We start from the raw sequence: 24,045 nt of genomic DNA on the forward strand, positions 1-24,045 counted from the left end.
ACAGTCCTGCCTTCACAGTTTTTCACTTTTAAGATCTCGTGTGCTTTATTAATTCGTGAATTCTCTTTGTGGCCTTGAAAATGTATTCCATACTGATATGCTAGCTTTTTCTGTCTAAGTTAATCTCTGAAAAGTATGTATATTGGACATTCCATCACTGCAAGTTGTGAAAAGTGTAGCGTGAGCCTTCAGTGTGACCCTGCATAGTTCTGCTTTCTTTGTAATCAAGTTTTCAGCTTGTGAAGAACACAAGAAAATCCTAATTTAGACAATGCTTAGTAAAATTAGATTAATTTATCCTTCTCTTTGTTGTTTAATTCTGGTTCAGACTACTGTGTTTCTTATTCTAACAGATTTGTTAGGCTTTCAAAATTGTGCTTAAAATTTTCTGAGGTTAGGAAGAAATTAAGGATAGCTTTGCATATTAAACTTAAAAAGTGAAATCAAGAAATACAAAAATTACTGAGAATTGTGCTAGAAGAAAAATATTTGGGTTTTTTTTTATAAATATATACTTATATTAAATTGTTATGAAAATAAGAGGTACATGAGATGAGTGGATTGGGGTTCTCAGGCTGCTTTGTGGAATTGGAATTGACAGGAGCATGTTGAGAAGGATCACTGCCAGCATCTGGTAGAATAAAACGGGTTTGGAAGCCAAAGCTATCATGAGGAATCTCTCAGCACTAATGGTAAATTGAAGGAGCACATTGCAGGAAGAGCGGAGAGATCTTTTTTTTGAATAATGTAGGAGCAGTGGGTTATCTTCTGGATATCTAGAAATGAAATAATTTGTTTAGTGGTTTTGTTGCCATAAAACTGATGTAGCTTTGAGGGAAAGCCAAGCTCAGGGTTGTTCTGAGTTAGCTTCTGTGTCAGTCTCTTAGAGTAGGTGCTGAGCATGTTTATTGACAAAGATGGGCTTTGGGCAAGGTCAGACATGAATTTATCATACAGTAAAATTGCTAATAGCTCTAGAGGCTTCAGCAACATAGTAGTTCATAATTTAATCCAGATGTTACTCTGGTTAGATGAATTGACTAAATGATTAATTTGTGCCTAAATGTTCAGCTTCTATTTCTTGAGGCTATCTTATAGGACAAAGATATTCTCAATTTTAATAGGATATTTCCATTGTAGATTCCTAATTCAGCTATACTTAATGGATATATTGGTTACTAAATGTAAGTTTGAGCAGCAGTATTAATAATGATGTACCAGACACTTCAAAATTCATGCATGTGGGTTAAAACCTCTTTCTGTCTTAGATCTGTAGTATCACAAGTGACCTCTGTCCCCCTTGCACTCTTTCCTCATAAGTCGTGCTGGCTAGAACCTTCTTTATGAAGATAAAAGACTTTCCTGAAACAGCAGAATTGGAGTTTTAAGAAAATACAGGTACTGCAAATAATTGTAAAACTGCTTGGTTTGTCACTTTGAGACAAACACTAATGGATCAGGTTATATGACTAGTTCTTTCTTTCTGAGCTCTCTGCTGATTTGTTTGAAGGTTAGTAAAGAGAACTCATGCACAAATAATAAAAAAAAGAAATAGAGAATCTCTTTTTAAATAAGCAAACATAAATAAAACCTTTCCTTTTCAGAAAAGAACCTAAAGAACCTATATAGGGGAATAAAGTATACAATAAGTCTGAAATTGGTATGGCATCAAAATGTGTCTAAACAACTTAATAACATAGTTCCTCTCTTTTAAACTGTCTGTTACATGACAAACATGCCTTTTCACAACAGTAGTGAGTCGGGTTTTGTTACAAGCAGAAGATAGCATTCAGTAACCAAGTAGGAAAGAGCTGTTTTAATGCAATACTGTGATACTGCTATGGGTATGAATACTTTTCCTCTTGATGTTTGTTGGGTGTATTGCTACTGGCATAGTACAGACTACCTTGGCTTGTCTTGTACTGTGGTATTTTTTGTGTGATAAACTCTTTGAGAATAAAAAAAAAAAATGGAGAGAGAGAACTGCCTGTCATACCTGTGGATAGACTTTTCTGGTATGATGAGTAAATATTGCTGCAGGCTGATTTATCATTCCTTTATTTATTTGTAGGTGGGTGGTATATTAGTTCAGTTTGCTGCTTGCTGTTTTAACAGTATGTTATTTAAAAATTCTCATTTACTGTAGCTAATATTTAAATTAATTAGTACAGTGCATCAGCATATGGACCTAATCACAAGGAAGAGGTTTTAAAAGGATTAATGGAAACTTGCAGTGTTGTATTTCCTTAAACAATGTTAATTTAGACATGTTTTGCATTAAGAGTTATTGCACCTGAAGTTATATGTGTTTTATCTACTTTCAGCATAACTCATCTCAGGAACAGGTAGTATTAATATAGCTTTAATCCTTAAGTTTCTTGAGTCATGCACCACTGATTTGTTCTCTTAACCCATACATTCTCTTGAGTAACCTGCTTTGTCTTTCTAGAACCAGTTTGCTGAAGCCATCGCCACTGCCCTGATAAAAAGATTTAACTTCTAAACAAGTGTTGTAAGAGCTACAGCTATAGGTTGCAGAAAAACAAACTTTCACGTAGTTCAAGTCCCAGCTTTGCCTGTTTTAAATTGTAGATATGGCCAGTCTTAAACACAAGCGTCTGAAGTGGTTTCTTGTGTTCCCATGACTTGGTCCATTCCTGCTGCTGGTCCTTCCCCACTTTTTAATGCGTTTTAGCTGCACTGCAGCAATTGCCCTCTGCAGAAGAGCCTGTAATGCAGTTAATCTGGAAAAGTGGGATGAGAGGAGGGGAGTCAGCAGTATTTTAGAGGTAGTGTCATGGTGTCTGAGAATGGGAATGTGAGAATGCTGTAGGAAGGTAGGGATGGTCAAGCAGTGCAGGGGCCTGAGTTTGGAGAGCTGGTATGGACTGGGAGGTTGGAGTCATTGGGGTCAAAGGCTTGAAGTCTGGCTTGGGGAAGTGTGGGGCATGCAATGGAGATTGAGGAAAGGGAGGCTGTGTATAGGTAATTACAAGGACTCTGAGGTTGTAGGGCACTGGTGAACTGTATTTTTAATACTCAAAAGTAATTTTAAGATGCTCATTAATGTTACGTGGAGGTAGGCACCTTTGTTAAAGGATGACTCTGATGCTAAGCACTTTCTTTGGCATGCATAGTAGTAGCTAATAAATCGGTAATTTAATAGACCACTTTAATTTTGCAGCTTTGTTTTCATTCTTTTGGAATGTCAGGGTGGAATATTAAAGTTTTCACATGGCAAGAGATTTGTAAAGGCAGCTGGCCAGGATAAATTAATTCATTTGTAAATTGTAAAAATGTACATACTGAAGAACATGGAAATTGTATTTTTAAATAAATAAATGATGAAGATAAATAATGTTCAAAACCATCAAGCTCTATGAAGAAAAAGGTATCTTGTAGCAATACTGAAACACTTAAATAAAATTTCTTAATAGTCTCAGAAGTTCAGAGATTTGTACCTGCATTAGAATAGTGTTTTAACTTTCTCTTGTGACTGTGAAGGTGTTCAGCTTCCTGGGCTATGGCTTGTAGGTGTACTTACCACTGTGTGTTATGAACTACTACTGGAAACCACTTCAAAGAGATATACAGGGATATCACTTGCCTTAGTTCATTTTCACACCCAGAGCTTATGTTCTTACTTTTTCATGCTACCATGAATGCAATCTTAGATTTGTGAATTCTGTGTGGTAGCAGGATTTCTTAAAAGTATCTACTGCTTTTCCTTTTATATGATAATATTTACTGCTTCTTATGTCTGTGAAATATAGTTATTTCAAGGCACCAATTTTTAACACAGGCAGTAAATAGTTCTTGTATATATGGAGTCAGACTTTTGTCTTCATGATTATGGAATTATATGAATTCCTGAGCAGCACTCCTCACTAAAATTAATTAGTTTTGCCTGAAAACTTACATTTATGACTGAAAGCATGAAGCAGCAAAGATCCTTTAAAAATCAAGAGAAATTCTCTGGTATTTTAATACTGAGGGTTCAAAGTTATCCTCCTTCCACACCTGCTTTTGGATGGAGGGACCAGGAATTATGAAGATGGAAACCACTGATACCAGAAGGAAATGTTAGGCAAATCTGAGACCATATTATTTTAATTTGTTATGGGAGTCAGATTACTTCTGTGTAGTGTTGTAGCAACACGTGTTCATCAAGGACTCTGATAACTCCCCCCTCCCCCTTTTTTTTTATGTGCCACATAATTTACCTGTATCGTTTTGGTTTCATGTTTTTCTAAATGTGATTCCTAAGGAATCATATGGATATATTCTACCTGTCTAAATATTACACAGTGGATTCCTGCTTCAGGGCTGGGATTGCTGTATGGAAATAGTAAAATTTTTTCCTACTCTGAAATGAAGTTCCAGGGCCAGGAATCCTTTCATTAAGAGTGCTTCAACCAACACATGGATAAAGGGATATGAGTTTGATGCAAGGAATTTTTTGAAATTTTGCTGTTCTTCCAGAATGCTCTGATCCAGCCCTCAGTAGCTTAACTTTTCTTTCTTAGCTTTCTGGAATATATTATTTAAAATGCCTAATTCACAGAAGATAACTAATGGAATATTTAGGGTTCAAAATGTCTCTGGGCTCCCTTTCCCCATAACTATATTCGTACTATCTTAGAATGATTGATCAGAGAAAAAAAGGGGGAAAAAAGATCTAAAAGGAATGTTAAATCTTGTAGGTTTGATGATAGGGCAATAAAAAGTAAAGTACAAAGAGGTGCTGTAAGAGCTGAAAGCAAGTTTAGAGACAAGGGCAACGTGGATTTAGGTTTTGACTTCTTGATTTCTTACTTTTTTTCTGCCAGTCATGATCTTCTATTTTTACCTATTATGAAGAAAGAGTAATGCATGTACACACAACCACATAATTAGAATTTAGTCCACAGAGCAGATAAAAAAAAGTTTCTCACAATGTTTGCTAGAAACCTTGTGACATTTGCAGTGAAACAGGATATCTGAGAACAGAATTTGGATTGGACCACAAAATTTTGTATTAATATAATTTAAATTATCACATCTTCCTTCTTTCATGAAAAGTTTGTTTTCGCATTTTAGAAAGCATTGTTTAGATACAGTGTAATACCACATCATAACAAGGAAGCTGAATAAGGTATTTTCACCCTTGATTATGCTCCAGTTATATATATATATATATAAAGCTATAAATGCAGATATTATATGTAATAGTATATGTAATATTAATAATATATAAAATAGCAGTAATATAGCTATTATATAACATTATGTAACTATATATATAGTTATGAAAAAAGATAGCTTTTATAACAGTACTGAATTGCCCGTTTTGAATTCCAGCATCTCCAAAATTTGAAAAGGTGTTCCTTTCTAGGGATGTTTCCTGACCTGTTAGTGCAGTAGTAAATTGGCATGACAGATACATGGGAATGTTAGACATTAGAGAAAGGCACAGTAAGAGAGATTAGACTGGAACTTAGGACTGCTCCATATAAACGTTAATATGAGAATATTAATTATAAACCTGTCAGGAGTGGGCTTTGCACTGGTGTGTTTGTAATACTTAGCAGTCGTTAGCTTTTTAAAGACCAAGAATTAAGATGAACAAGAGTGTCAGGCATGAGCTGGCTCAGCAGTTCAGTATACTAGATGATCACAGAATCATAGAGTAGTTTGGGTTGGAAGGGACCTTTAAAGGTCATGTTCCAACTCCCCCTGCAATGAGAAGGGACATCTTCCACTAGATCAGATTGTCAGAGCCCCATCCAACCTAACCTTGAATGTTTACAGGATGGGGCATCTACAGCTTGTACAATGATGTACAATGCATATTCGATGTATTTTACCAACATCAGTTAATAATATTCACAGCTGGATAAGATTACAGTGTCAGGGAAGAATATTAACTGTAAGAAGTGTACTCTTCCCATAAAATTTTAGTTAGTAACCCCTTCTGTTTTTTTGTGTAACCAGACAGATGCCTTTAAAGCTTTGGGTATTTCTTTTTTGTGTCTATACCTATGTAAAAAAAAAAAAAAAAGTAACTTTTTAATGTATTTCTGTATTGTCTACTTGTGTTTTGTAATAATCAATGTAATTATCTCTTTCTGTAGGAGCTGATCTCCAGGTTTGTACTTCTAAAAATCCAACATGCTGTACCAAAAAGATGGAAGAAAGGTATCAGACTGCAGCAAGGCAAGATATTCAGCAAGTGCTTCAAACATCAAGTGCTCCATTAAAATTTTTAATATCTCGTAATGCAGCTGCTTTTCAAGGTACGGCCTTCTGCTTCTTATTTCGAAACTTGTTCATACTTTTCTTGTTTTTCATCTTTGATTAGTTGATACATGTAATAAAATTTATCTGTTAATTTTTAGTTTCTATGCTTTTATGCTTTCAAAGAAGGATATTAAATCATGGAGATGATTAGAAATGGCATTGCTCTTAGAATTTGTGACTTCTAAAAAATTATATTTGAGAAAAAGTAATAAACAGTTTTAGTAAGATTTTTTGATCTGATTGTAAACCAGTAACTTGGTATTCCTCTTGAACTTCTTTAACTTGGACAACACTAAAATGCCAAATTATTGCCTGGAGTGTTACAAATTATGTTCATTATTCTAGTATTTCTGCCTGCTGTATTCTTTGTCTTGTTCTAATAGAAATACTTGGGTAGTTTGTTTCTGACATTAATTTTTTGGATCTAGTTTTATAAGCTTTTTAGTTCATAAAAATTTTTTTCTGAGTTTCTAAGAATAAGAAAAAAAAACATTGGAGGTTGAGTAACAGTTGTTCCAATGCACAATAGGAAGTGACCTGATAAACTAATAGTTTGGGTTGCTGGTGGGATTGCCTTTTAGCAATTAACCATCATAGCATTCAGTTTTCTTTGAAATAATAAGGGGTAAATTAATGCAGAATTTGGTTAGGAGCTGAGAAGATGTGAGAAATAGTGGCAATATGAGGTTGTATCTGATAGAAAGGGTTATAGACTTCACATGTGCTGATGACAGAGCCCTGCAGTCTTGTCATTTGTCTGTTAATGTGTAGTTATGGCCTTAATGGCCACTTGATTGGGCAGGATAAGATGGTAATTTCGTACAGGCTTAGGAAGTTGTGCTTCTGGTGACTTGTTTTTAACCTGTGAAGCTAAAATGACTAGGAGAATGAAAACAACTGCTTAGGTTGGTAAAATGGGTAACAAAGTTGGCTCTGGGGCTCTAAAGCCTTCCCTTTTTGAAATTTAGGCTGTCTAATGTTGTGTTCTACCTTCTGGGAGTATTGCCATTTAGCTTGCCTAACAGCTGTCAGTGGGTGTCATGATCGGGAGATCACTGGTAAAATGTACAAAGAAATCTCTCCCTCCCCGTCTTCTGTCTGTTCTTTCTGCCAACTTCTGTATATTAACTCTGTTTTTTGCACCACAGTAGTACAGTATGTTGTGCTGCTTTGCTGACCTACAGCTGTAGACCCTGTAGAGCTCAGTAACCAACTGTGCTTCCCTTAGGTGAGGGCTGCACTCTTTTCCCCACCCCTAGAAAAAAACCAAAACACACAGAAATCTCCTTAGGTATCTAGATAACATACTTGTGCAATCCCAGGATTTCTCAGTCTTCACAAGCATGGGATTTAAGTGACATTTAAGTGAAGGTAAGTGAAATCAGGACCCAGAAACTACATTTCTGTTGCTTTTAAGTCCTGAAGGGCTCAGTCAGTGGGGTATTTTCAGAGTGCGTGCAGTGTACATCTCCCCCGTAGGTGAGTCTTCCCTGGAAGACAGGGACACACGCATGGCTTTGAGGATCAATGGTTGTGCTTTCCTCAGGTACAATCTGAGCAGTTATATTCAGGGTGTGGGTTCTAGGCCATTCTCAGCTTGTAAAGATTGAAGTTGTATTGCCTGCCAGTCCAGGAGGATGCCCTAAACACCAGTTTGGAGGCTAATGTGGGACATCGGCACTTTTCACTCTCCCAGTAATGCTATTTTACAGTGCAGAAAGGAATTCAAGAAGCAGTGACCCAAAGAAAGGAGCCTGCCTCTGTAGCCTAGTCATGATACGTCCTTCCTATAGAGAGATGGTTTCAGGACTGGTTGAGAATTACAGCTTTTCATCTTTTTTTGTGAAACATGTGAGCAGTTCTTGTTGCAGGAACACAAGCCATCTTTCCCAAATATGTAGCCTAACAATAATTACTTCTTCCACTGACTCTGTTTCATGATTTGCTTTTAAACAAATATTTTTCAAAGCATATACTTTAAAATATTTCTATTTTCCGTATCTTACATATTTCATATATTTTTGAAGTATGTGCTTTAGTACTTTTGTCTTTAATTTCCTTTTATGTAAAGAAGTATAATTCAGAGAGAATGTTCCATGGATTATGGTATTATTTAGATTTTAAACCTTTTTTAACCTTTAAGTAGTTATTTGTGGAAAAACATGCTGTCGATCATACCACTCATTTTTAAAGAATAGTTGCCATTGCTAATTAAAATTCAAGCTAAATGATTTCAGATTCAGAAACTGTAATAAGATGCTGCTGATGTAATTTGGGGTTTGAAATCTAGGGACATAATAAGACATTACACCCAGTCTGCATCCAGTTTTGACCCTGCTTTATGCAGGAGTTTGGTCTGGAGGCCTCCTGAAGGTCCTTTTCAATGTGAATTATGGTATGACAGGGTGTCTACTGGCCTTCACCACCAAGTCTTTATACATCCCCCATGTTTAGCAGAGGCTGGGATGTGCAGCTAGGAGTGTGATTACCTCTCTTACTACTTTGGCATCTGGGCAGACATCTCAGCAATTACGCAGAAAGTGTGAAGGGGATTGTTGGGGTGTGTACAGAGGGGAGGGGAGCAGGTGGTGTGGTCTTTGCTGCTGTTCTCACCTGCCTCTTTTTGAAGTCTTCTGGAGTTGAGTATCTTGGCCTAAAGGAGGTGGACTGGATCCAAACTGAAAAAATAACTTACGTTTTCTCTCAGTTTCTTACATATTCAGTAGGGAGAGGCAGACAGTTAAAATAAGTAATCTGTATATGCCTCTGGAGATATTCAGAGGTGTATTTTCTATCTGTATTAGATACAGTCTAGAAATCCTGAGTACTTCAGATGACCCAGTACTTTAGGATGGCTGTGTTCATTAAATGAGGCATCTGTCTGCCTGTCTGATCTGTCTGTTAACAGTATGTTTGTGCATGTATCTTTATATAAGAGCAAATATAGATATTGACATACTTTTGTCACCTTCTAATGTTTGTTAAAATCCTGTTGTCTTTTTCACTGTGAATCTTACTTCTTTTTAATACCTTTGAGGGGTGGTAAGGGAACAGAAGAATAGGTGAGAGTGAAGTTAAATAAGGATTTAATCTGGTAAGTGGGAGATATATTATAGAGAGCAAGAAATAATTTTTCCCTTGGGAAATGTGACTAGAGAACTTAAGGTGTATGATAATCATGTTTCAAGACAGTTCTTTTGGTAGGATAACATTCATACATGTCACTGCATTTTAATATTTATTATCTTAATGATAGCTGAGGAAAAGATTGTGAATGCTGTACAGGGATTGCTGTAACATCTCCGTTCTAGCGGTAACCATAAAAACAAATGCTTTTTTAACCTTTAGACCTAGCCCTGCCCCACCCCCCCACCCCCCACCCCCCATTTTTGCACAGTTTCTTAGATGTTACTCAAAGTTCACACTTAACCTTATCTATACTTCCAAACAAAAGAGGAACAAGCACCACCAGACTCAGCTCTTGTGTAGTCACAATGCAGTGCCAGTTTTTGTGTAGGAAAAAAAATCCCTATGGTTTGTAACAAATTGGAGAGGAATTGAACAGTCACCTAAGAATCTGGTGATTTGGAATGGAATGAAGCTCCATGCAACAGAATAGCAGATCTTGTGTCATTTCACTGTTTTTCCACACAGAGAGCTCATAACACTTTAAGAAGTGTCAGGATATGACATAAAACAAAGTAGTATGTTGTCTGGTTGAATTGGTGCAGTGGTTTAACCCCGGCCGGCAACCAAGCACCACGCAGCCACTCACTCACTCCCCCTCACCCAGAGGGATGGGGAGGAGAGTTGGAAAGGAGTGTAAACTGAAGGGTTGAGATAAGAGCAATGTAATAATTGGAATAGAATAAAAATGAAAGAACAGTAACAGCAATGATGACAACAACAATTACAATGAAGAGGGTGGGTGGGTGGGTAAGAGCAAAATCAGGAAGAAAGAGCACGTAATGCACAATGCAGCTGCTCACCACCTGCCAACCAATGCTCAGCTGGTCCCTGAGCAACGACCTGCCCGCCCTGGCCAACCTGGCAGGTATATATACCAAGCATGATGTCTCATGGTATGGAATATCCCTTTGGCTGGTTCAGGTCACCTGTCCTGGCTGTGTCCCCTCCCAATTCCTTGTGCCCCTCCAGCCCTCTCACTGGCAGGGCCTGAGGAACTGAAAAGTCCTTGACTTAGTATAAAGTCAATACTCAGCAGCAACTAAAACCATCAGTGTGCTATCAACATTGTTCTCACATCAAAGCCAAAACTCAGCACCGTACTAGCTCCCAAGAAGATAATTAATTCCTTCCCAGCTGAAACCAGAACAATGGGAAATTTAGAGGTAGTAATTGGGCTGTAGAGTCTGAAAGAAAATGGACTTTTCTTTATGCTGCTGTATTTGGCAACTCTAGTACTGTACAATTGATTTAAAAATATTGAACTGTGAATCATTTATTAATGTGGCAACCTGTCACCAGAACAGTGGACTTGGCAAGTGTTCCTGTTTAAGAAACAGGTAATAAACTGCATTCTTGAGTGCGGCGTTTTCTGACACTTTTCATACTGTGTAGGAAAATTCTAATGACTTTGTGATGGAGTATATTGAATCAGGTTTTCCTGATGTAGTTTCATGTTGTTCTGTGAACTTATTATTACACAATAGATCAATATCCACTTTATCCTAGAGCAGAATTAAGTGAAGTCAAACTGTTATATTGTTTGAGGTCACAGTACAATTACTACATTTAAATGTGATAAAGTTGTAGTCAGTAGCTAAAATAAATTGTGCGAACTAGAAAATGTGTTGGAATATTCTGAGCTGCTTTCTCAGGTAGCATAGTAAGCCATAATAAATAATGAAATATTTGTTCATCCTTGTAAAACTACATCTACCCTGGCACTAATTCAGTTGTTTTCCATTTATGAAGTTTTCTGAAGGATGATTTGAAGATCAGAAAACTTTCAGCAAGAGCTGCTGTATCTCATTGTTTGAAGTGATACATTGCCCTCTAGATCATTTGCAAAGCAAAGAACTACTTTGAAGTTCTAACATTTTCTTCTTTCTCGCCTCCATAATCCTTTATATTTCAAGTGTGATATAAATACGCTGAAATCCAAATACCTGTGAATCCCAACTTTATTAATTAAATGAATGGTTCTATTAAAAGTAAAAAAAAATAAAAATGGACATGCTAAGAGACCTGATTGTCACTCTGTTGTTATATCGAGAGGTGAGGATCTCAAAAATGCCTCTGGTTCACCAGAGTTATGCGCCTTGTTCTCAGTTGCTCTGCAGACCTTCCCCACAGCTACAGTCGTGTTTCCCTATGGGACTGAGAAAGTATGGAATTTTAATAATGCAGGAAAATGATTATACCCAGTGGTTGCTGTAAGGACAAAACTGTTACACAAACCTTAAGTTCAGAAACCATCTATTCAGATGGTATTTTGATTCCTTTATAATACACAAGCAGGATAAATAATATGCTAGCATAAATTAGAATTGGAGCCAGTATGTCTGTATATACATAAAACAGCATTAAGGCGCTGCTGTAAGTGCAGAAATCTGGAGATTCAGATTAATACCTCAAATTCCAATATTAATCCTGAGTTTTATTTCTGTATTATTATATTGATAAAGTCTTTTGTCATTCTGGAGGGATTTACTTCCATTGTATCTCTTGTCTTTTAGATACTTATTTACATGCATGTATGCTGTGCTACAGGCATTCCTGGGGTACATATGCAGAGGCATTTAATGGGCTTCTGTAGTTTCCACCAAACCAGTCTTTCCTTAAATTGTACATTTTCAGCATGTACTTGTGCTCATGGGTTCTTGTCTCAGCCTATGCTTATTTACTTAACTATCTAAATAATCACTTAATTATTTCTCCTAGTTGCAACAATACCTGAGTTACAATTAGGCTGACGTAGGTACACTGTTCAGATTCACATACTCAGTGAAGACTTAAGATTTTTTCATAATCATATTTTTGTTAGTACCCAGATAAAAAATATTTTGGTTTACATCTGTGTAACAGTGATTGATGTAGACATGCTAATTTTGAAATTTTATACTTTAGATAGTGCTCATACATTAGAAAAAAATTGAAGTACAAATTTAAAACATCATTCCCTTGGGAGCAGTGGCTATGGAAAGTTTGCCTTTTCAGAGAACTGTGGATGCCTGCTTCCTGCTTATTCTGAAAATTTTGGGATACTGTTTGCTTGTGTAATGTAGGCGTCTGAAAGAACACTGAACTCCAACAGAAGTAGCCAGTATAAAATTGGTAGTTTTGAATGAATTTTTGGTGTTGTTTCAAAGATAGCATTTTCTGAAGCCTTTGGATTTCCAGGTTTTCCAAGTACATATGGAAAAGTTTTCACTCAATATTTTTATTCTGTCAAGAAAAAAAAAGAAGTCAGCAAGTCAAGTCCTGTTGAAAGACAGAACTCAATATTAACAAGTTGGAGGGAAAGTCTGAAAAATGTGTTGCTCAGTAGGAAAAAATGCAAAGTGCTACGTTTAATTGGGGAGAAACAGTGGAAAACATAACAGGCTGGGGGATAACTTGCAATGGATCTATTCAGTAGGAAAAGTTCTGGGAGTAATGACGGATCAAGATAGATCAAAAGCTGACAAAAGTCAGCAGTTTCATGCTGTTGTGAGACTTAAACAGAAAGACAGCAGAGACTTGTGAACTGAAAGTTTTCTGTTTTGCACTGGTAAACTGGAGAACCGTGTTCAGTTTTGGGTAGTTTACTTGAAGATGGACATGGACCAATTGGAAAAAAGAGAGCAAAAATATGCTTTGAAATCTAAACATATAACCTAAACCAATGGACAACCCTATCCCCTTTAAAATGAGAAACAGGGAAGAATTACGCTATTTCTTAAAAAAAAATAGGTGACAACTACATAGAAGAAAGTAATTATCTGTACTCGCTCATGTAGCAGATGACAAACAATAGTTTTGTACTGTAGTGAAGAAAATGTAGGCTCAATATGAGGAAATACTTCCCAGTGACAACATTAAAATGCTTTTGATTCAACTTCTGTGTAAGCTGGACAAGGTAACAGCTGCCAAGAATTAGGTTGGAGATATGACTGATTCTGCTTTGGGGCCCGGGGTTAGACTAGACTGCTCAACAGACTTTTCTCAGCCTTATGACAGATTTAAAATGTGATTTACAAAGAAAGGCTGAATTAATTGAATGTTATAACTAGGTTTAAGCTTAATCTGTGGTAATATGCTCTAAGAAAAAGGGTTTATTCTTTAGTTTCTCACCAGGAAGATAACATGGTTCTTTACTATAACTGGATGGACTGCTTCAGTCATAAAGATGCTTGCAGAATGATTTAAATTTAGAATGTGGTTTAGAATTTAGAATTCCAGTATTAAAAGAACATGAAATTGTTCAAAGATTTGTACATGTTTTTTTTCCCATTATTTATTATTCTTACAATGGAACTGTTGTATAGACCTACTGTCACTTGAACACATACTTAGTCATTATGCTATTACGGACTACATATTTCATATGGGAAATTCAAGGAATTTTGCAGTCTTTATTTTTACCGCAGTTTTTTTCAAATTGCGTGTCAGTGAACCTGGCATACTGCTTAGGAGAAATGGAATCATGTAATGCATTTTCAAAGGTGCTGTGGGAGGTAAAACTGATTTTCTTTCCCAGCAAAAGTAAACTGAAATTGTCTGGGTTTAGGTGGAATTTTTAAAGTAAGATGTGTTTACATCTAAAGCAGGTGAATCTAATAGCATTTCAAGTGGCCTTTTAAATTAGAAAACCATCTTGTCAAAACGGCAAAAAGAAAAAGTGAGGGAGACTACAGTTGCATCAAATTAGAATTAATCAAATAAACATTAAAATAAAATATTATAAAATTTTTCAAACCTAGTACTGATTGTCAAAACAGCAAAAAGGAAAAGTGAGGGAGACTACAATTGCATCAAACTAGAATTAATCAAATAAACATTTAAATAAGTATTATAAAATTTAACAAACCTAGTACTGACTTTTCCTGTAAATAACTACCCTGTACTTGAAAAAGTAGATGATGTGCAATAAGGAGATATTTAAACCAGGAAATCTGCAGAAAAAGAACTGTACGAGTAACCATAAACCTGGGAGTAGAATTTTGCTCCTATGGAGAAAAAAATGTATTTTAGAATTTATTGCTAGATACCTTGGGGCTTCTCAAATGTCACTAGAAACTTATGGTTAGGCAACTGAGCTGAGCCAGTGTCACCATTGACTGCAGTGAAAGCTCAGGCACTTAGTTAAATTGAAAATATTTAAATACCTGCACTGAGGTGTCTGAAGCTGTACACCAATGTGTATATTATACACATCAAAGTAACAGCCCTCAGAAGTTCCCTAGTGTCTGAAATCTTACAGCCACCCTGTCTAATGTAGCTCAAGGGTGTGAGTAAGGTCTGGGAACACAAGCAGGTTATTGAGCAATAAGCTAATATTTGGTTTCCAGCCTATCAACTACTGGGAGGTGATTGCTTTTATCATGAAGTAAATGCAAACTGCTTGGAGCAAACTGCGTCCCTCCTGCCAGAGAGGTAGAAATATGCAAGTAGTTTCTGTGCACATAATGCAAAATCTATTGTTCACCCCTTTGGTTATCATGTGGCAATTTTCTTACGTGCAAAATAAGGAAATGTTTACCTACTTTTCTTTCTGTTCTTCTGGAATCAAGTGAAACAGTATGGCTGTGTCATGTAATGGAGTTGGTGGCATAGTGATTTTAACAGTGGTAATGAAACAAACTTTTAGTAATACTAAACAGGTCATCAGTAGGTGTAGGTAACTCTACTTTGAATCTTGAAAGAGCTGTTGATACAAGTAGTGTCAATTTTTAATAAATGTACGAATCTCAGCTTGCATTAAGGGCTTGAACTTAGGTCTGTGCAGACTAGAGGAGTGCCATGATAGAGATGTGCTGATCCTGGAGTTCCAGAAGAGAATGTTTTATGTTCACTATTTTAAGTGCATTTAAAATGCATATACGTAGCAGGTCACAATACAGAATGGTACAGATTTACTGTAGATCGGCTGCATAGCCATCAGCACATGTACAGTAGCCATTTTTGTAGGGTTTTTGGATAGTTTCTAAAAGACCAACAGATTATTGAGGAGAGTTGGCTGTTTTCTGGGTTATTTATTTCGCAGTGTATAATTCTTAGACTTCCCTCTTGCAGCTGTTCTGGTCTGTATAACTACTTAATATTCCTTGGGTCAGAAGCAAAGTGAAAAATTAGGTCTGTAGTTCAGTGGTTAGGGTAATCATCTGCCACAAAGGAAGGTTGCATGCCACTGCTTCAGTGAGTATTTTTAATTATTTGCATCACCTATAACTATACTCTGCACTGGCATAGTTTCACCTGCCAGGCCTGAATCACTTTAGAGCAAGTGTTTTTCAAGGCATGTATGAACTCTGGGCTGGATATGCTTCCAGTTGTCCATATTTCATCAATTTTGATGCCCTTTTCAATGGATCCTGTGTGGTCACCAGGACTTTAAAAAGAAGGAATTATGTGCTGAATGGGAGCCAATTAATTAACTTCTCTTAAAGAATGAAGAGAGGTGCATCGAAATTCCCGTGGATGTTCCCCTTCTTTACCACCACTGTGATAGCTGTGGGCTGGCTGCTCGTTTTGCCTGAGATAAACTTGTGCAAAGTGTAGCATAGGTATTTTGCAGGATCAGGCTTATTATTTGGCTGAGAAAAGTTCTTTCAAATCAATTTGATGTGGTGTTTTGATACTGGAGTACAGCATGTCTTTGTTCTGTGCTTGTGTAAAATGCATTTTGTATGTATAAATACATTTATTTATTGTTAGGTGTCTAAACATAATTAATTATTTGAACTATTCCTTGCTCTTTATGTTGTGCCAACAAGATCTTTATGATTTGTAAGATGGAGTAATGTAGTTATAGTTTGCAAGGCTTGTAGATATACAGAATGGGACTAGAAATTTTAAGTTATGGCATGGCTTTGCATTGTGCTCCCATTTTGCCATGACAGTTTTAAACTTCAGTAGTTTGTACGTGGGTTTTCTTGCTTTTGCTTAACACAGTTTTAGCCTCATGTTATTTTAAACAAATCGCTGGTAACATAAAATATCTGATTATCACCAATGAATACTTGGTTTTGTCACTCCTGGTGTGTTACTTAAAAGCTGCAAGCAAGAACCTGGTAAGCGAAGTAAGGCCTAGTTCAACCATATTAAAATTCTATGTACATTTTAATTTGCTTTCTGCTATGTGACTGTGCTGTACTGAAGCTATTACCTGGCTCAGTGGTCCCCACACACAATTTCCCTTTCTCATTCTGATTTTATTGTAAATGATTGTGAGCACAGTAGAGGAGACTGCAAATTCAATTTTGATCATTCCCATGAGGACTTGATTCTTCGTGACTTATTCTTGCTGTTTAAAAAAAATATGGAAATAGCTATCTAATTTAAGGGTTTCCTTCAGAGCAGAGGATTAAGATCTATGATTTTTTTTATGCAGGGGCTTTTCATTTATTATGTTAGCAGGTAGAAGCTAGTATTTAAGGAATTTTTGAGGTGACTACCCCCTTGGGAAAGATATATATTCTTCATTAAGTATTTCCATTTTATATTTAATGGTTCATTAAGTTGCCTTTTTTCTTTCTTTTACACCTGGTGATCATAAACCTGCTGTTTTCTTTTAAAAATAAGTATTTATTATGATTTAAGATTTAAAGACAGCCCTTCCTGCACTTATTGTTCTTAGTCCTTACTGTGAAACAGATTAATGACGCCTTTGGTTTAAAGAACTTTAATTTTGCTTCCTCTTTCTGTGCTGTGTTGCTGTAAGACACAATAGCCAAGAATGTGGAAGATGAAATAGTGAGAAGGGGACCATGAGGAGAAGGTAACTGCATTAGAACAAAACAGGTTAGTGATACAGTGCAGTGTGACCCTCCCAGAGACAAAGGTGTTAACAGTAAATAATTGGGAGGTGATTCAGGGCTTGATTCAGCTGCTCAACAGGCATCTATCTAGTGCTGGTTTAGCTGTTGTAGGGTTTCCTGTCTGTCCTCCAGGCCTACCTCTAGAGAGAGGTGGTGCTAGTCCTGTTTGTCATCTGTCGTATCTGCTGATCCTGTGGAGGGTGTCCTGTATAACCATGACAAAAGGAAATGACACATTATTTTGGGCAAAAGATTCAAGTTCACTCTCTCAGACTGTAGATGTCCGCATCTAGTATCTACATGTGAGGTAGAGGCATTTGGTCCCATAATGGTCAAAGGGAATAAGATCAAATATGTTTATTTTAAATGAAGTAACTCCAGTGACTACACCTAGATTAACAGTTTTCAGTTACATAAACTTTATATAGTATATATTTAAATTTAAAAAGGGACAAAGTGATATTAAAGCCTTAGATGATGTCACTATTATAGAACAGTCACTGGAGCCTGAGGGGGAAAAGATAACAAAAATTACAATTCAAATTTCTGCGCTTCAGGAGCGTCACATTTTTGGTATTAGATACAGAACAGACAAGGTAGTAGGGTGAAAAGAAGTCATGATCATAGGTTTGTTCTTGCTTCTAGCTACAGATTTGTTTCCCTAGCTGAAGTAGTTCTTTGATAGTCAGCTTCCCTCTCTGCAGTTGCTATGGTACCTAATGCAACTGGAACAGGAGCATACTGTTGAGCAGATTTGGTAAGATGCACTGAGGCTCAAGCTTTTTGAATATCTTCTTAAGACTCAACTCCTCTTATAAAACCAATCAAGAGCACTTATACTAGTGACATAAGTAAATAAAAAATCCATGTTGATTAAAGATCTTTAAAAAATATCCAAGCATCAGCTTATCCCTGTGTACTGATCAAGGCAGTCAATTGGGGAGTGGATTAAAAAAACCAAATAGACAAGCCAAAAATGAAAAATCCTAAAAAGCGAAACCTTAGAGCAGTAATGAGAGAATATAGAATTGAGGCATTAGGGAGAAAGAAGCAGCAAGAAAGGGGGAAATAGGTGTAGTCTTTTTAATTTCTTCTTTTCTGTAGACCATGACACCCTCAATTCCCTCATCTGCGCAGCATACAGCCATAACTAACAGTCCTTTCTTGAGGAGATTACAACCTAAAATCACTGTAAGCGTCAGAAGGAAAGGGGGAAGTCAAAGACAATTGAGAATTCAGTGTATCCAATTAATCAGCTGGTGGTTATGAAGAATCTGGAAAATTCTGTTTTGCTTTTCAAATGAGGACACGACTGCTTATGTAACCTGAAGAAAATACAATCTGATTGTGTTTTAGAGACTATGATTCCTCTCCTCTGCATCATCTAACTTTAGATGTCAGTGAAACCAACAGTACGGCTGGAAGCTGTAAGTAGTAGTTCCCTAACTTAGTCCATTTACGTGCAGGTATCTTCTGTAACACCGAAAGAAGGCCAACCATGGCATCTTCTCACTGTGTTTGTTGAGAATTAGGAACAAGTGACAGTTTTTTGACTTATAATTTGAAAATGTAAAATCTCATATAGTATGAGAACAGCATTACAACATTTTCCTGAAAAGTTGAAATGAAAATTCGCAAGACCAAGAAAAGTCTATTTGATGTTCTAGCAAAATGAAGCAAGAAACCCATTCTAAATACAGCATGTCAAGTTTAAGTCAAAGCATATGTAATTTCTCAAAAAAAAAAAGAAGCTGCTAACCTGCTTTTGTTCCCATAATAATACAGGCGAAAGTAGAAGTGGTTACTCTGACTCAAAACCTTCAGAGCTTATACACATTCTGGTGAAAAATGTGCTGTTTTGCTCTGCAGCCTGCATCTAGATTTTCCATTACCTTAAACTTTAGAAGTCACTGCTATCTATTTATTAGGGAGATGCAGTGTTAGTGGCATTCTTTTGCTGTCACTTTGTATCCACTTTCACAGAGTAAATACTCAGCAGAAGGGCGCACCATATGAATCCAGTCAGTGTGAGCTGTTAAGTAAACCTACACTGGTAAGTGCATCTTCTGGGCAGAGTGATCTCTGGCCGTGGGGAGATACCCTGCTTGGTTGAGGTGCATACGCAGTACCCAGGTGTAAGCAGTTATCTAAGCCAGTGCTTCTACAGCATACTAACCATGTCCCTGTGCATAGCATTAAAGCTGTACCATTTGCTGCCCTTATGTTCTGTAATGTGATGTTCTTTTCACAGATTAGGATAGTATCTTGTAATAAAAACAGAGTTACATGAGGGGATAGGACCCTGGAGGGAACAAAGCAAGACAGCCCAAGAAAGCTGGTTGATATTCAAGGATCACCTCCTCCCAGCTCAGGAGCAGTTCATTCCAAGAAGCAGAGAGTCAGACAAAAATGCCAGGAGGCCTTTGTGGATAAACAGGGAGGCCTTTGTGGATAAACAGGGAGTTTCTGGTAAAATACAAACACACCAAGGAAGTATACAGAGGGTGGAAACAAGAATTAATAACTTGGGAAGAATACAGAAAAACTGGTGAAGTATTGACTAGATGAGCAGCTAGTGAAGTGGATTGAAAACTGGTTGAACATCTGGGCCCAGAGAGTGGTGATCAGTGACATGATCTCTAGTAGGAGGCCAGTAACTATCAGTGTACCCCAGGGATCCGTACTGGGTCCAGTCCTGGTTAACATCTACGTTAATGACCTGGATGATGGTGCAGAGTTCAGTTTTGCTGCTGATACAAAACTGGGAGGAGTGGCTGATATGTGAGAGGATTTTGCAGCCATCCAGAGGGACATGGACAGGCTGGAGAAATGGGCTGATGGGAATTTCATGAAGTTCAGCAGAGACCAATGCCAAGTCCTGCAGCTGGGGAAGAATTATGCCATGCACCAGGACGTGCTGGGGGATGACCAGCTGGAAATCAGCTTTGCAGAAAAGGGCCTAGGGCTCCTGGTGGGCAGAAAATTGAACATGAGCCAACAGTGAGGTGTTGTGGCAAAGATGACCAGCAGCCTCCTGGGCTGCATTAGGAGGACTGTTACTGGCAGGTCAAGGATTCTGATCATTCCCCTCCACTCAGCACAGGTAAGGCCACACCTGGAGAGTACTGTGGCCAGTTTTGGGCTCCTGTGTACAAGAGAAACATGGATGTACTGGAGGGATTTTGGCAAAGTGCCACAAGGATGATTAAGGGACCGGAGCACCTTTCATGTGAGGAAAGGCTAGCCAGAACTGTGTAGCCTAGACTCAGCTATAGCTAATATTGCTGTGTTGTTTTATGCTTTTAAGGGTTCAGAACTGGAGGAAGTGAATCTTTCCATAACATCGTTGGTGATTGCACAAAATCTGACTGTGCTAGCATACCTAAACATAGGGGTGGGGTTCAGATGACTCAGTAAAAGGTCCCTTGTGTAACTGTCCCTCTGTAACCCCCTTGGTTGCCTCCTCTGCAGTCCATGGTTTGGCAGGCTATGTGCCAGGGACTCTGCTGTGGCAGAGTTGTGCATAGTCTTAGCTCTGACTTCTGAGGATGTTCCCTGCACTGGCAGACCCCTCCTGTAGCGTGCCACTGCCATCACTGCTTTGGCTCCAGCAGTCCCCTGCATGGTTTCTTTCCATCCCGTCTGCCAAGTCCGCGCTAACTGCCCAATCCACTCTGGCATGCATTGATGCCAGGGCTCCTTCTCTCTAGTTCTCCCTAGGCATTTGTGGAAGAGGAAACCAGACACAGACCTGTTCTGCCCTGCTAAGATTGCAGGCCCAGCGGGGAACTTCTTTTACTGTCTGGTGTCTCCTAACCCAGCAGAGATAGACCCACTGTGCAAACTCCTATGTAGGTTGTAAGTTGATGGTTGGGGTCCAAAAGGGACAGAAACCCCTTAGCTGAGGTTCCCTTCAGAACAGACATGCCTTTTAAACGTAATGAAGAAACTGGAAGGGATTTATTTCTGTATTTTGATGCTTGAGGAGCATGTGTCTTTTACGCACTATGATAGTTTGACTGGTGAAGCACAGCCAGACATACACAAGTTGGTCCATCTTTATAGCTGAGCTGTCTTCTGGTAGGCTTTAGTAATGGAGGATTTGCAAAACCTATCAGTTAAGCTTGGAATGGATTTTAATAATAACTGAATTTACTGTCTGTTAAAACAGAGAGAGTCAGGAACTGACTGTAGCAGTGCTGGAAGAGTTGAGTTACCCTGTTGGATTGCCTTTTGAGTGCAGATTTTTTCTTAGCATGACACTGTATGTGCAAGACTCCTTAAGAGCAAACCATCATATCCCTGGTCCAGGCACTAGCTCTTCAGAACAGACCTGTGACTAAGTATGGATTTGGCTTAGCTTATCATAAACCAAAGGAATTTTTTAAAAGGAAATTCACAGAAGAATCTAAGTATCATAAGCTTCAGAAACCACAGGACTGATTGCCATGACAGCTGTCATTTTGGGAGAGCACAGCTGTGACAGTGGTTATATAAATATATATATATGTATGTATCAGGTGTTACGGAAAGGTCTGTGAGGCCTATGGGCAGGTAGAAAGATGAAAAGGAAGGTTAATGTATGAGAAGGAGCTGGCAGTGGTCATAGGGAACTGTAAGATGACTTTGAGGGGCACAGAGCACTTATCCCTTAATTTGGGATTCAGGAAAAAAATATTTTTTTAAATCAATATTTAGGTTTTTGAGTGTTTTTAATCATTTTATTGTGTTTCCTCTGAGTGATGCGTGCAAAGAGTTAATCCATTTGTCTTGGTTTTAACGTATCTTCAAGAAAACAAGCCATGTTTTAGGTGTTTGGTATTGTAACAACATGGACATCCAGATCTCTTCTGTTGCTGCTTTTTTTCTGTGTACAGCACAGATACCATATCCTTCCTTGCCTGAGGAGGCCACAGACATCTGGCTTGGCTAAGGACAAAGCCAGGCCCCTGCAAAGAGGAGTGCTTGAACAATGAGCTAAAAAGTGATTGAAAGGCTAGTTGCTAAGCTGGAGGGAGAAATGTGTTCTTAAGGGAAGATTAAACTTCCTTCCTAAATGCTGTCCTCAGAAACTCTGGCATATCCAGCTTCAGGAGAACACTGCAGTGTGTGTACAGACCCTTTGTTGTGATAATTTTCCTTTGTTTCTAACGATAAGGTTGTTGTGTTGGTTTTTTTGGGGGGTTTTTTTTGGTTTTTTTTTAGAAAGAGGTTGTGGTCTGTCTGCGTCATCTTTACGCCACTTTCTGAAAATAAATCTATTGCAAATATAAAGCCCATTATATTGCCAAGGAAACAAGTGGTAGTAACTCTAAGGTTAGAGAGATTCCTTGATAATGCCTTTGATAGATGTGCTGAGTTCCTCAGCAGAAAATATGGGAGGACCAAAGACATCTCCAGTCACAAAAAGATAACAGTTCGTAGCCCACTCACAGAGCATGAGGAGTCCTGGTTCTTTTTTTAAGTACTTTCATTTTTTTATCTCAGTTGTACTTCTTCAAGTTGAATACTTCATTTTCTTGCTCATGCATGTACATTTCCTGTCTGATTTTATGTGGTGTTCCTTCTTACGCTCTTAACTTTCTTTTCTATATCTATTTTTATTTTGGTTATTTTTAGTTAATATTTTCATTTGACTCTGAGATTAAAATTGGTAGTATTAAAAGCAGAGCTGTTCTGTTCTTGTATATTAGACAAATAAAGCAGGTTTTGTGATTTTATTTCCTAAGCACAAATATCTAATACTATATCTGGTGACCTGGAACTTCTCACCTGGCCTCAAGGATTCTTCTGGAGAAGCGCAGGTCTCCTGTGGATCCTGTGCCATGTCTTCCTGGCTATCAACAGATATTTTGGGGCCCTTCCAGTGGCACTGTATGCAATGTTAGATAGCTGAATCCCATTCAAATTGCTTTTAAGGAGATTATATTGACAGTAGTGTTGATGGCAGTGGAACTGATGGATAATAGCATTTTTAACACAGATATTTAGGAATTAGCTGAATGCAATGAGACTGGGAGAATAAGCTATTCTTTACTTGGCAGGCATGAAAGCTTAGTATAAGTCTATAGTTTACTGTAATGCATGCAGGAATCTGGCTTCTCAAGGAAGGACAAGAAAGATATATAATACAGTGTCATCCTTCTATGGTGGTTCCTGAAGTTACACATTTGTTTTGCCTCGTTAAGATGCCAGCAGTCAAAGGCCCATAATTTCTAGAAGGTATTTTGGTACCTGCAAATAGAGATTTGATGTCAGAGGTAGCATCGCACAGACAGGCTGATACCTAGTCAGATATTTTTAGGAAGTTTTCCTTTTCCAGATATTGTTGCTCATTAAAATACCTAGGAGCCAGATTCAAATCCTGTCAAGGGGAGGGTTGGACAGTGCCTTGATGTGGATCAAGAATTGAAACATGAATTTTGTTTGACGTGCCTTATGTAGTAATAGAATCACAGGTTCTTAAAGTTTAGTGTTGAGGTATCAGAAACTCACAGTAGCGTAACTGTATTTTTGTTGTTTCAATGTACTTTTTTTTCTAAATAAACACCATTTTGTTTCATCATTTAGGTAGTTCTGGTGGCAGTACTTATGGTTGCCTTTTCTTGCATCCTCTCTCAATAACGTTTAGAAGTCAAAAGAAACAGCATTTTCTTAGGTGCTTAGCATTTTCTTTAAAGAAAATAAAGAGCTCTCTTTTTAGACTATGAGAGCATTTCAGTCAAAACTAACTTGATCATACGTAACAGGTGACCGAGATTATAGCTGCACTTTCACAAGA

The 24,045-nt window shown here is 37.7% G+C and overlaps 1 protein-coding gene across 1 annotated transcript in view; it reads left to right on the forward strand.

Annotated features, from left to right (window-relative positions):
- The window catches only part of GPC5 (glypican 5), a 710,635-nt gene that overhangs the window by 15,650 nt on the left and 670,940 nt on the right, over nt 1–24,045 (forward strand). Inside the window, exon 3 of the mRNA XM_037377909.1 lies at nt 6,114–6,275. Within this exon, the coding sequence (XP_037233806.1) occupies nt 6,114–6,275 (162 nt within the window). The remainder of the gene's footprint in view (nt 1–6,113; nt 6,276–24,045) is intronic.

The sequence above is a fragment of the Falco rusticolus genome, chromosome 2, assembly GCF_015220075.1.
Source record: "Falco rusticolus isolate bFalRus1 chromosome 2, bFalRus1.pri, whole genome shotgun sequence".
Taxonomy (NCBI): Eukaryota; Metazoa; Chordata; class Aves; order Falconiformes; family Falconidae; genus Falco; species Falco rusticolus.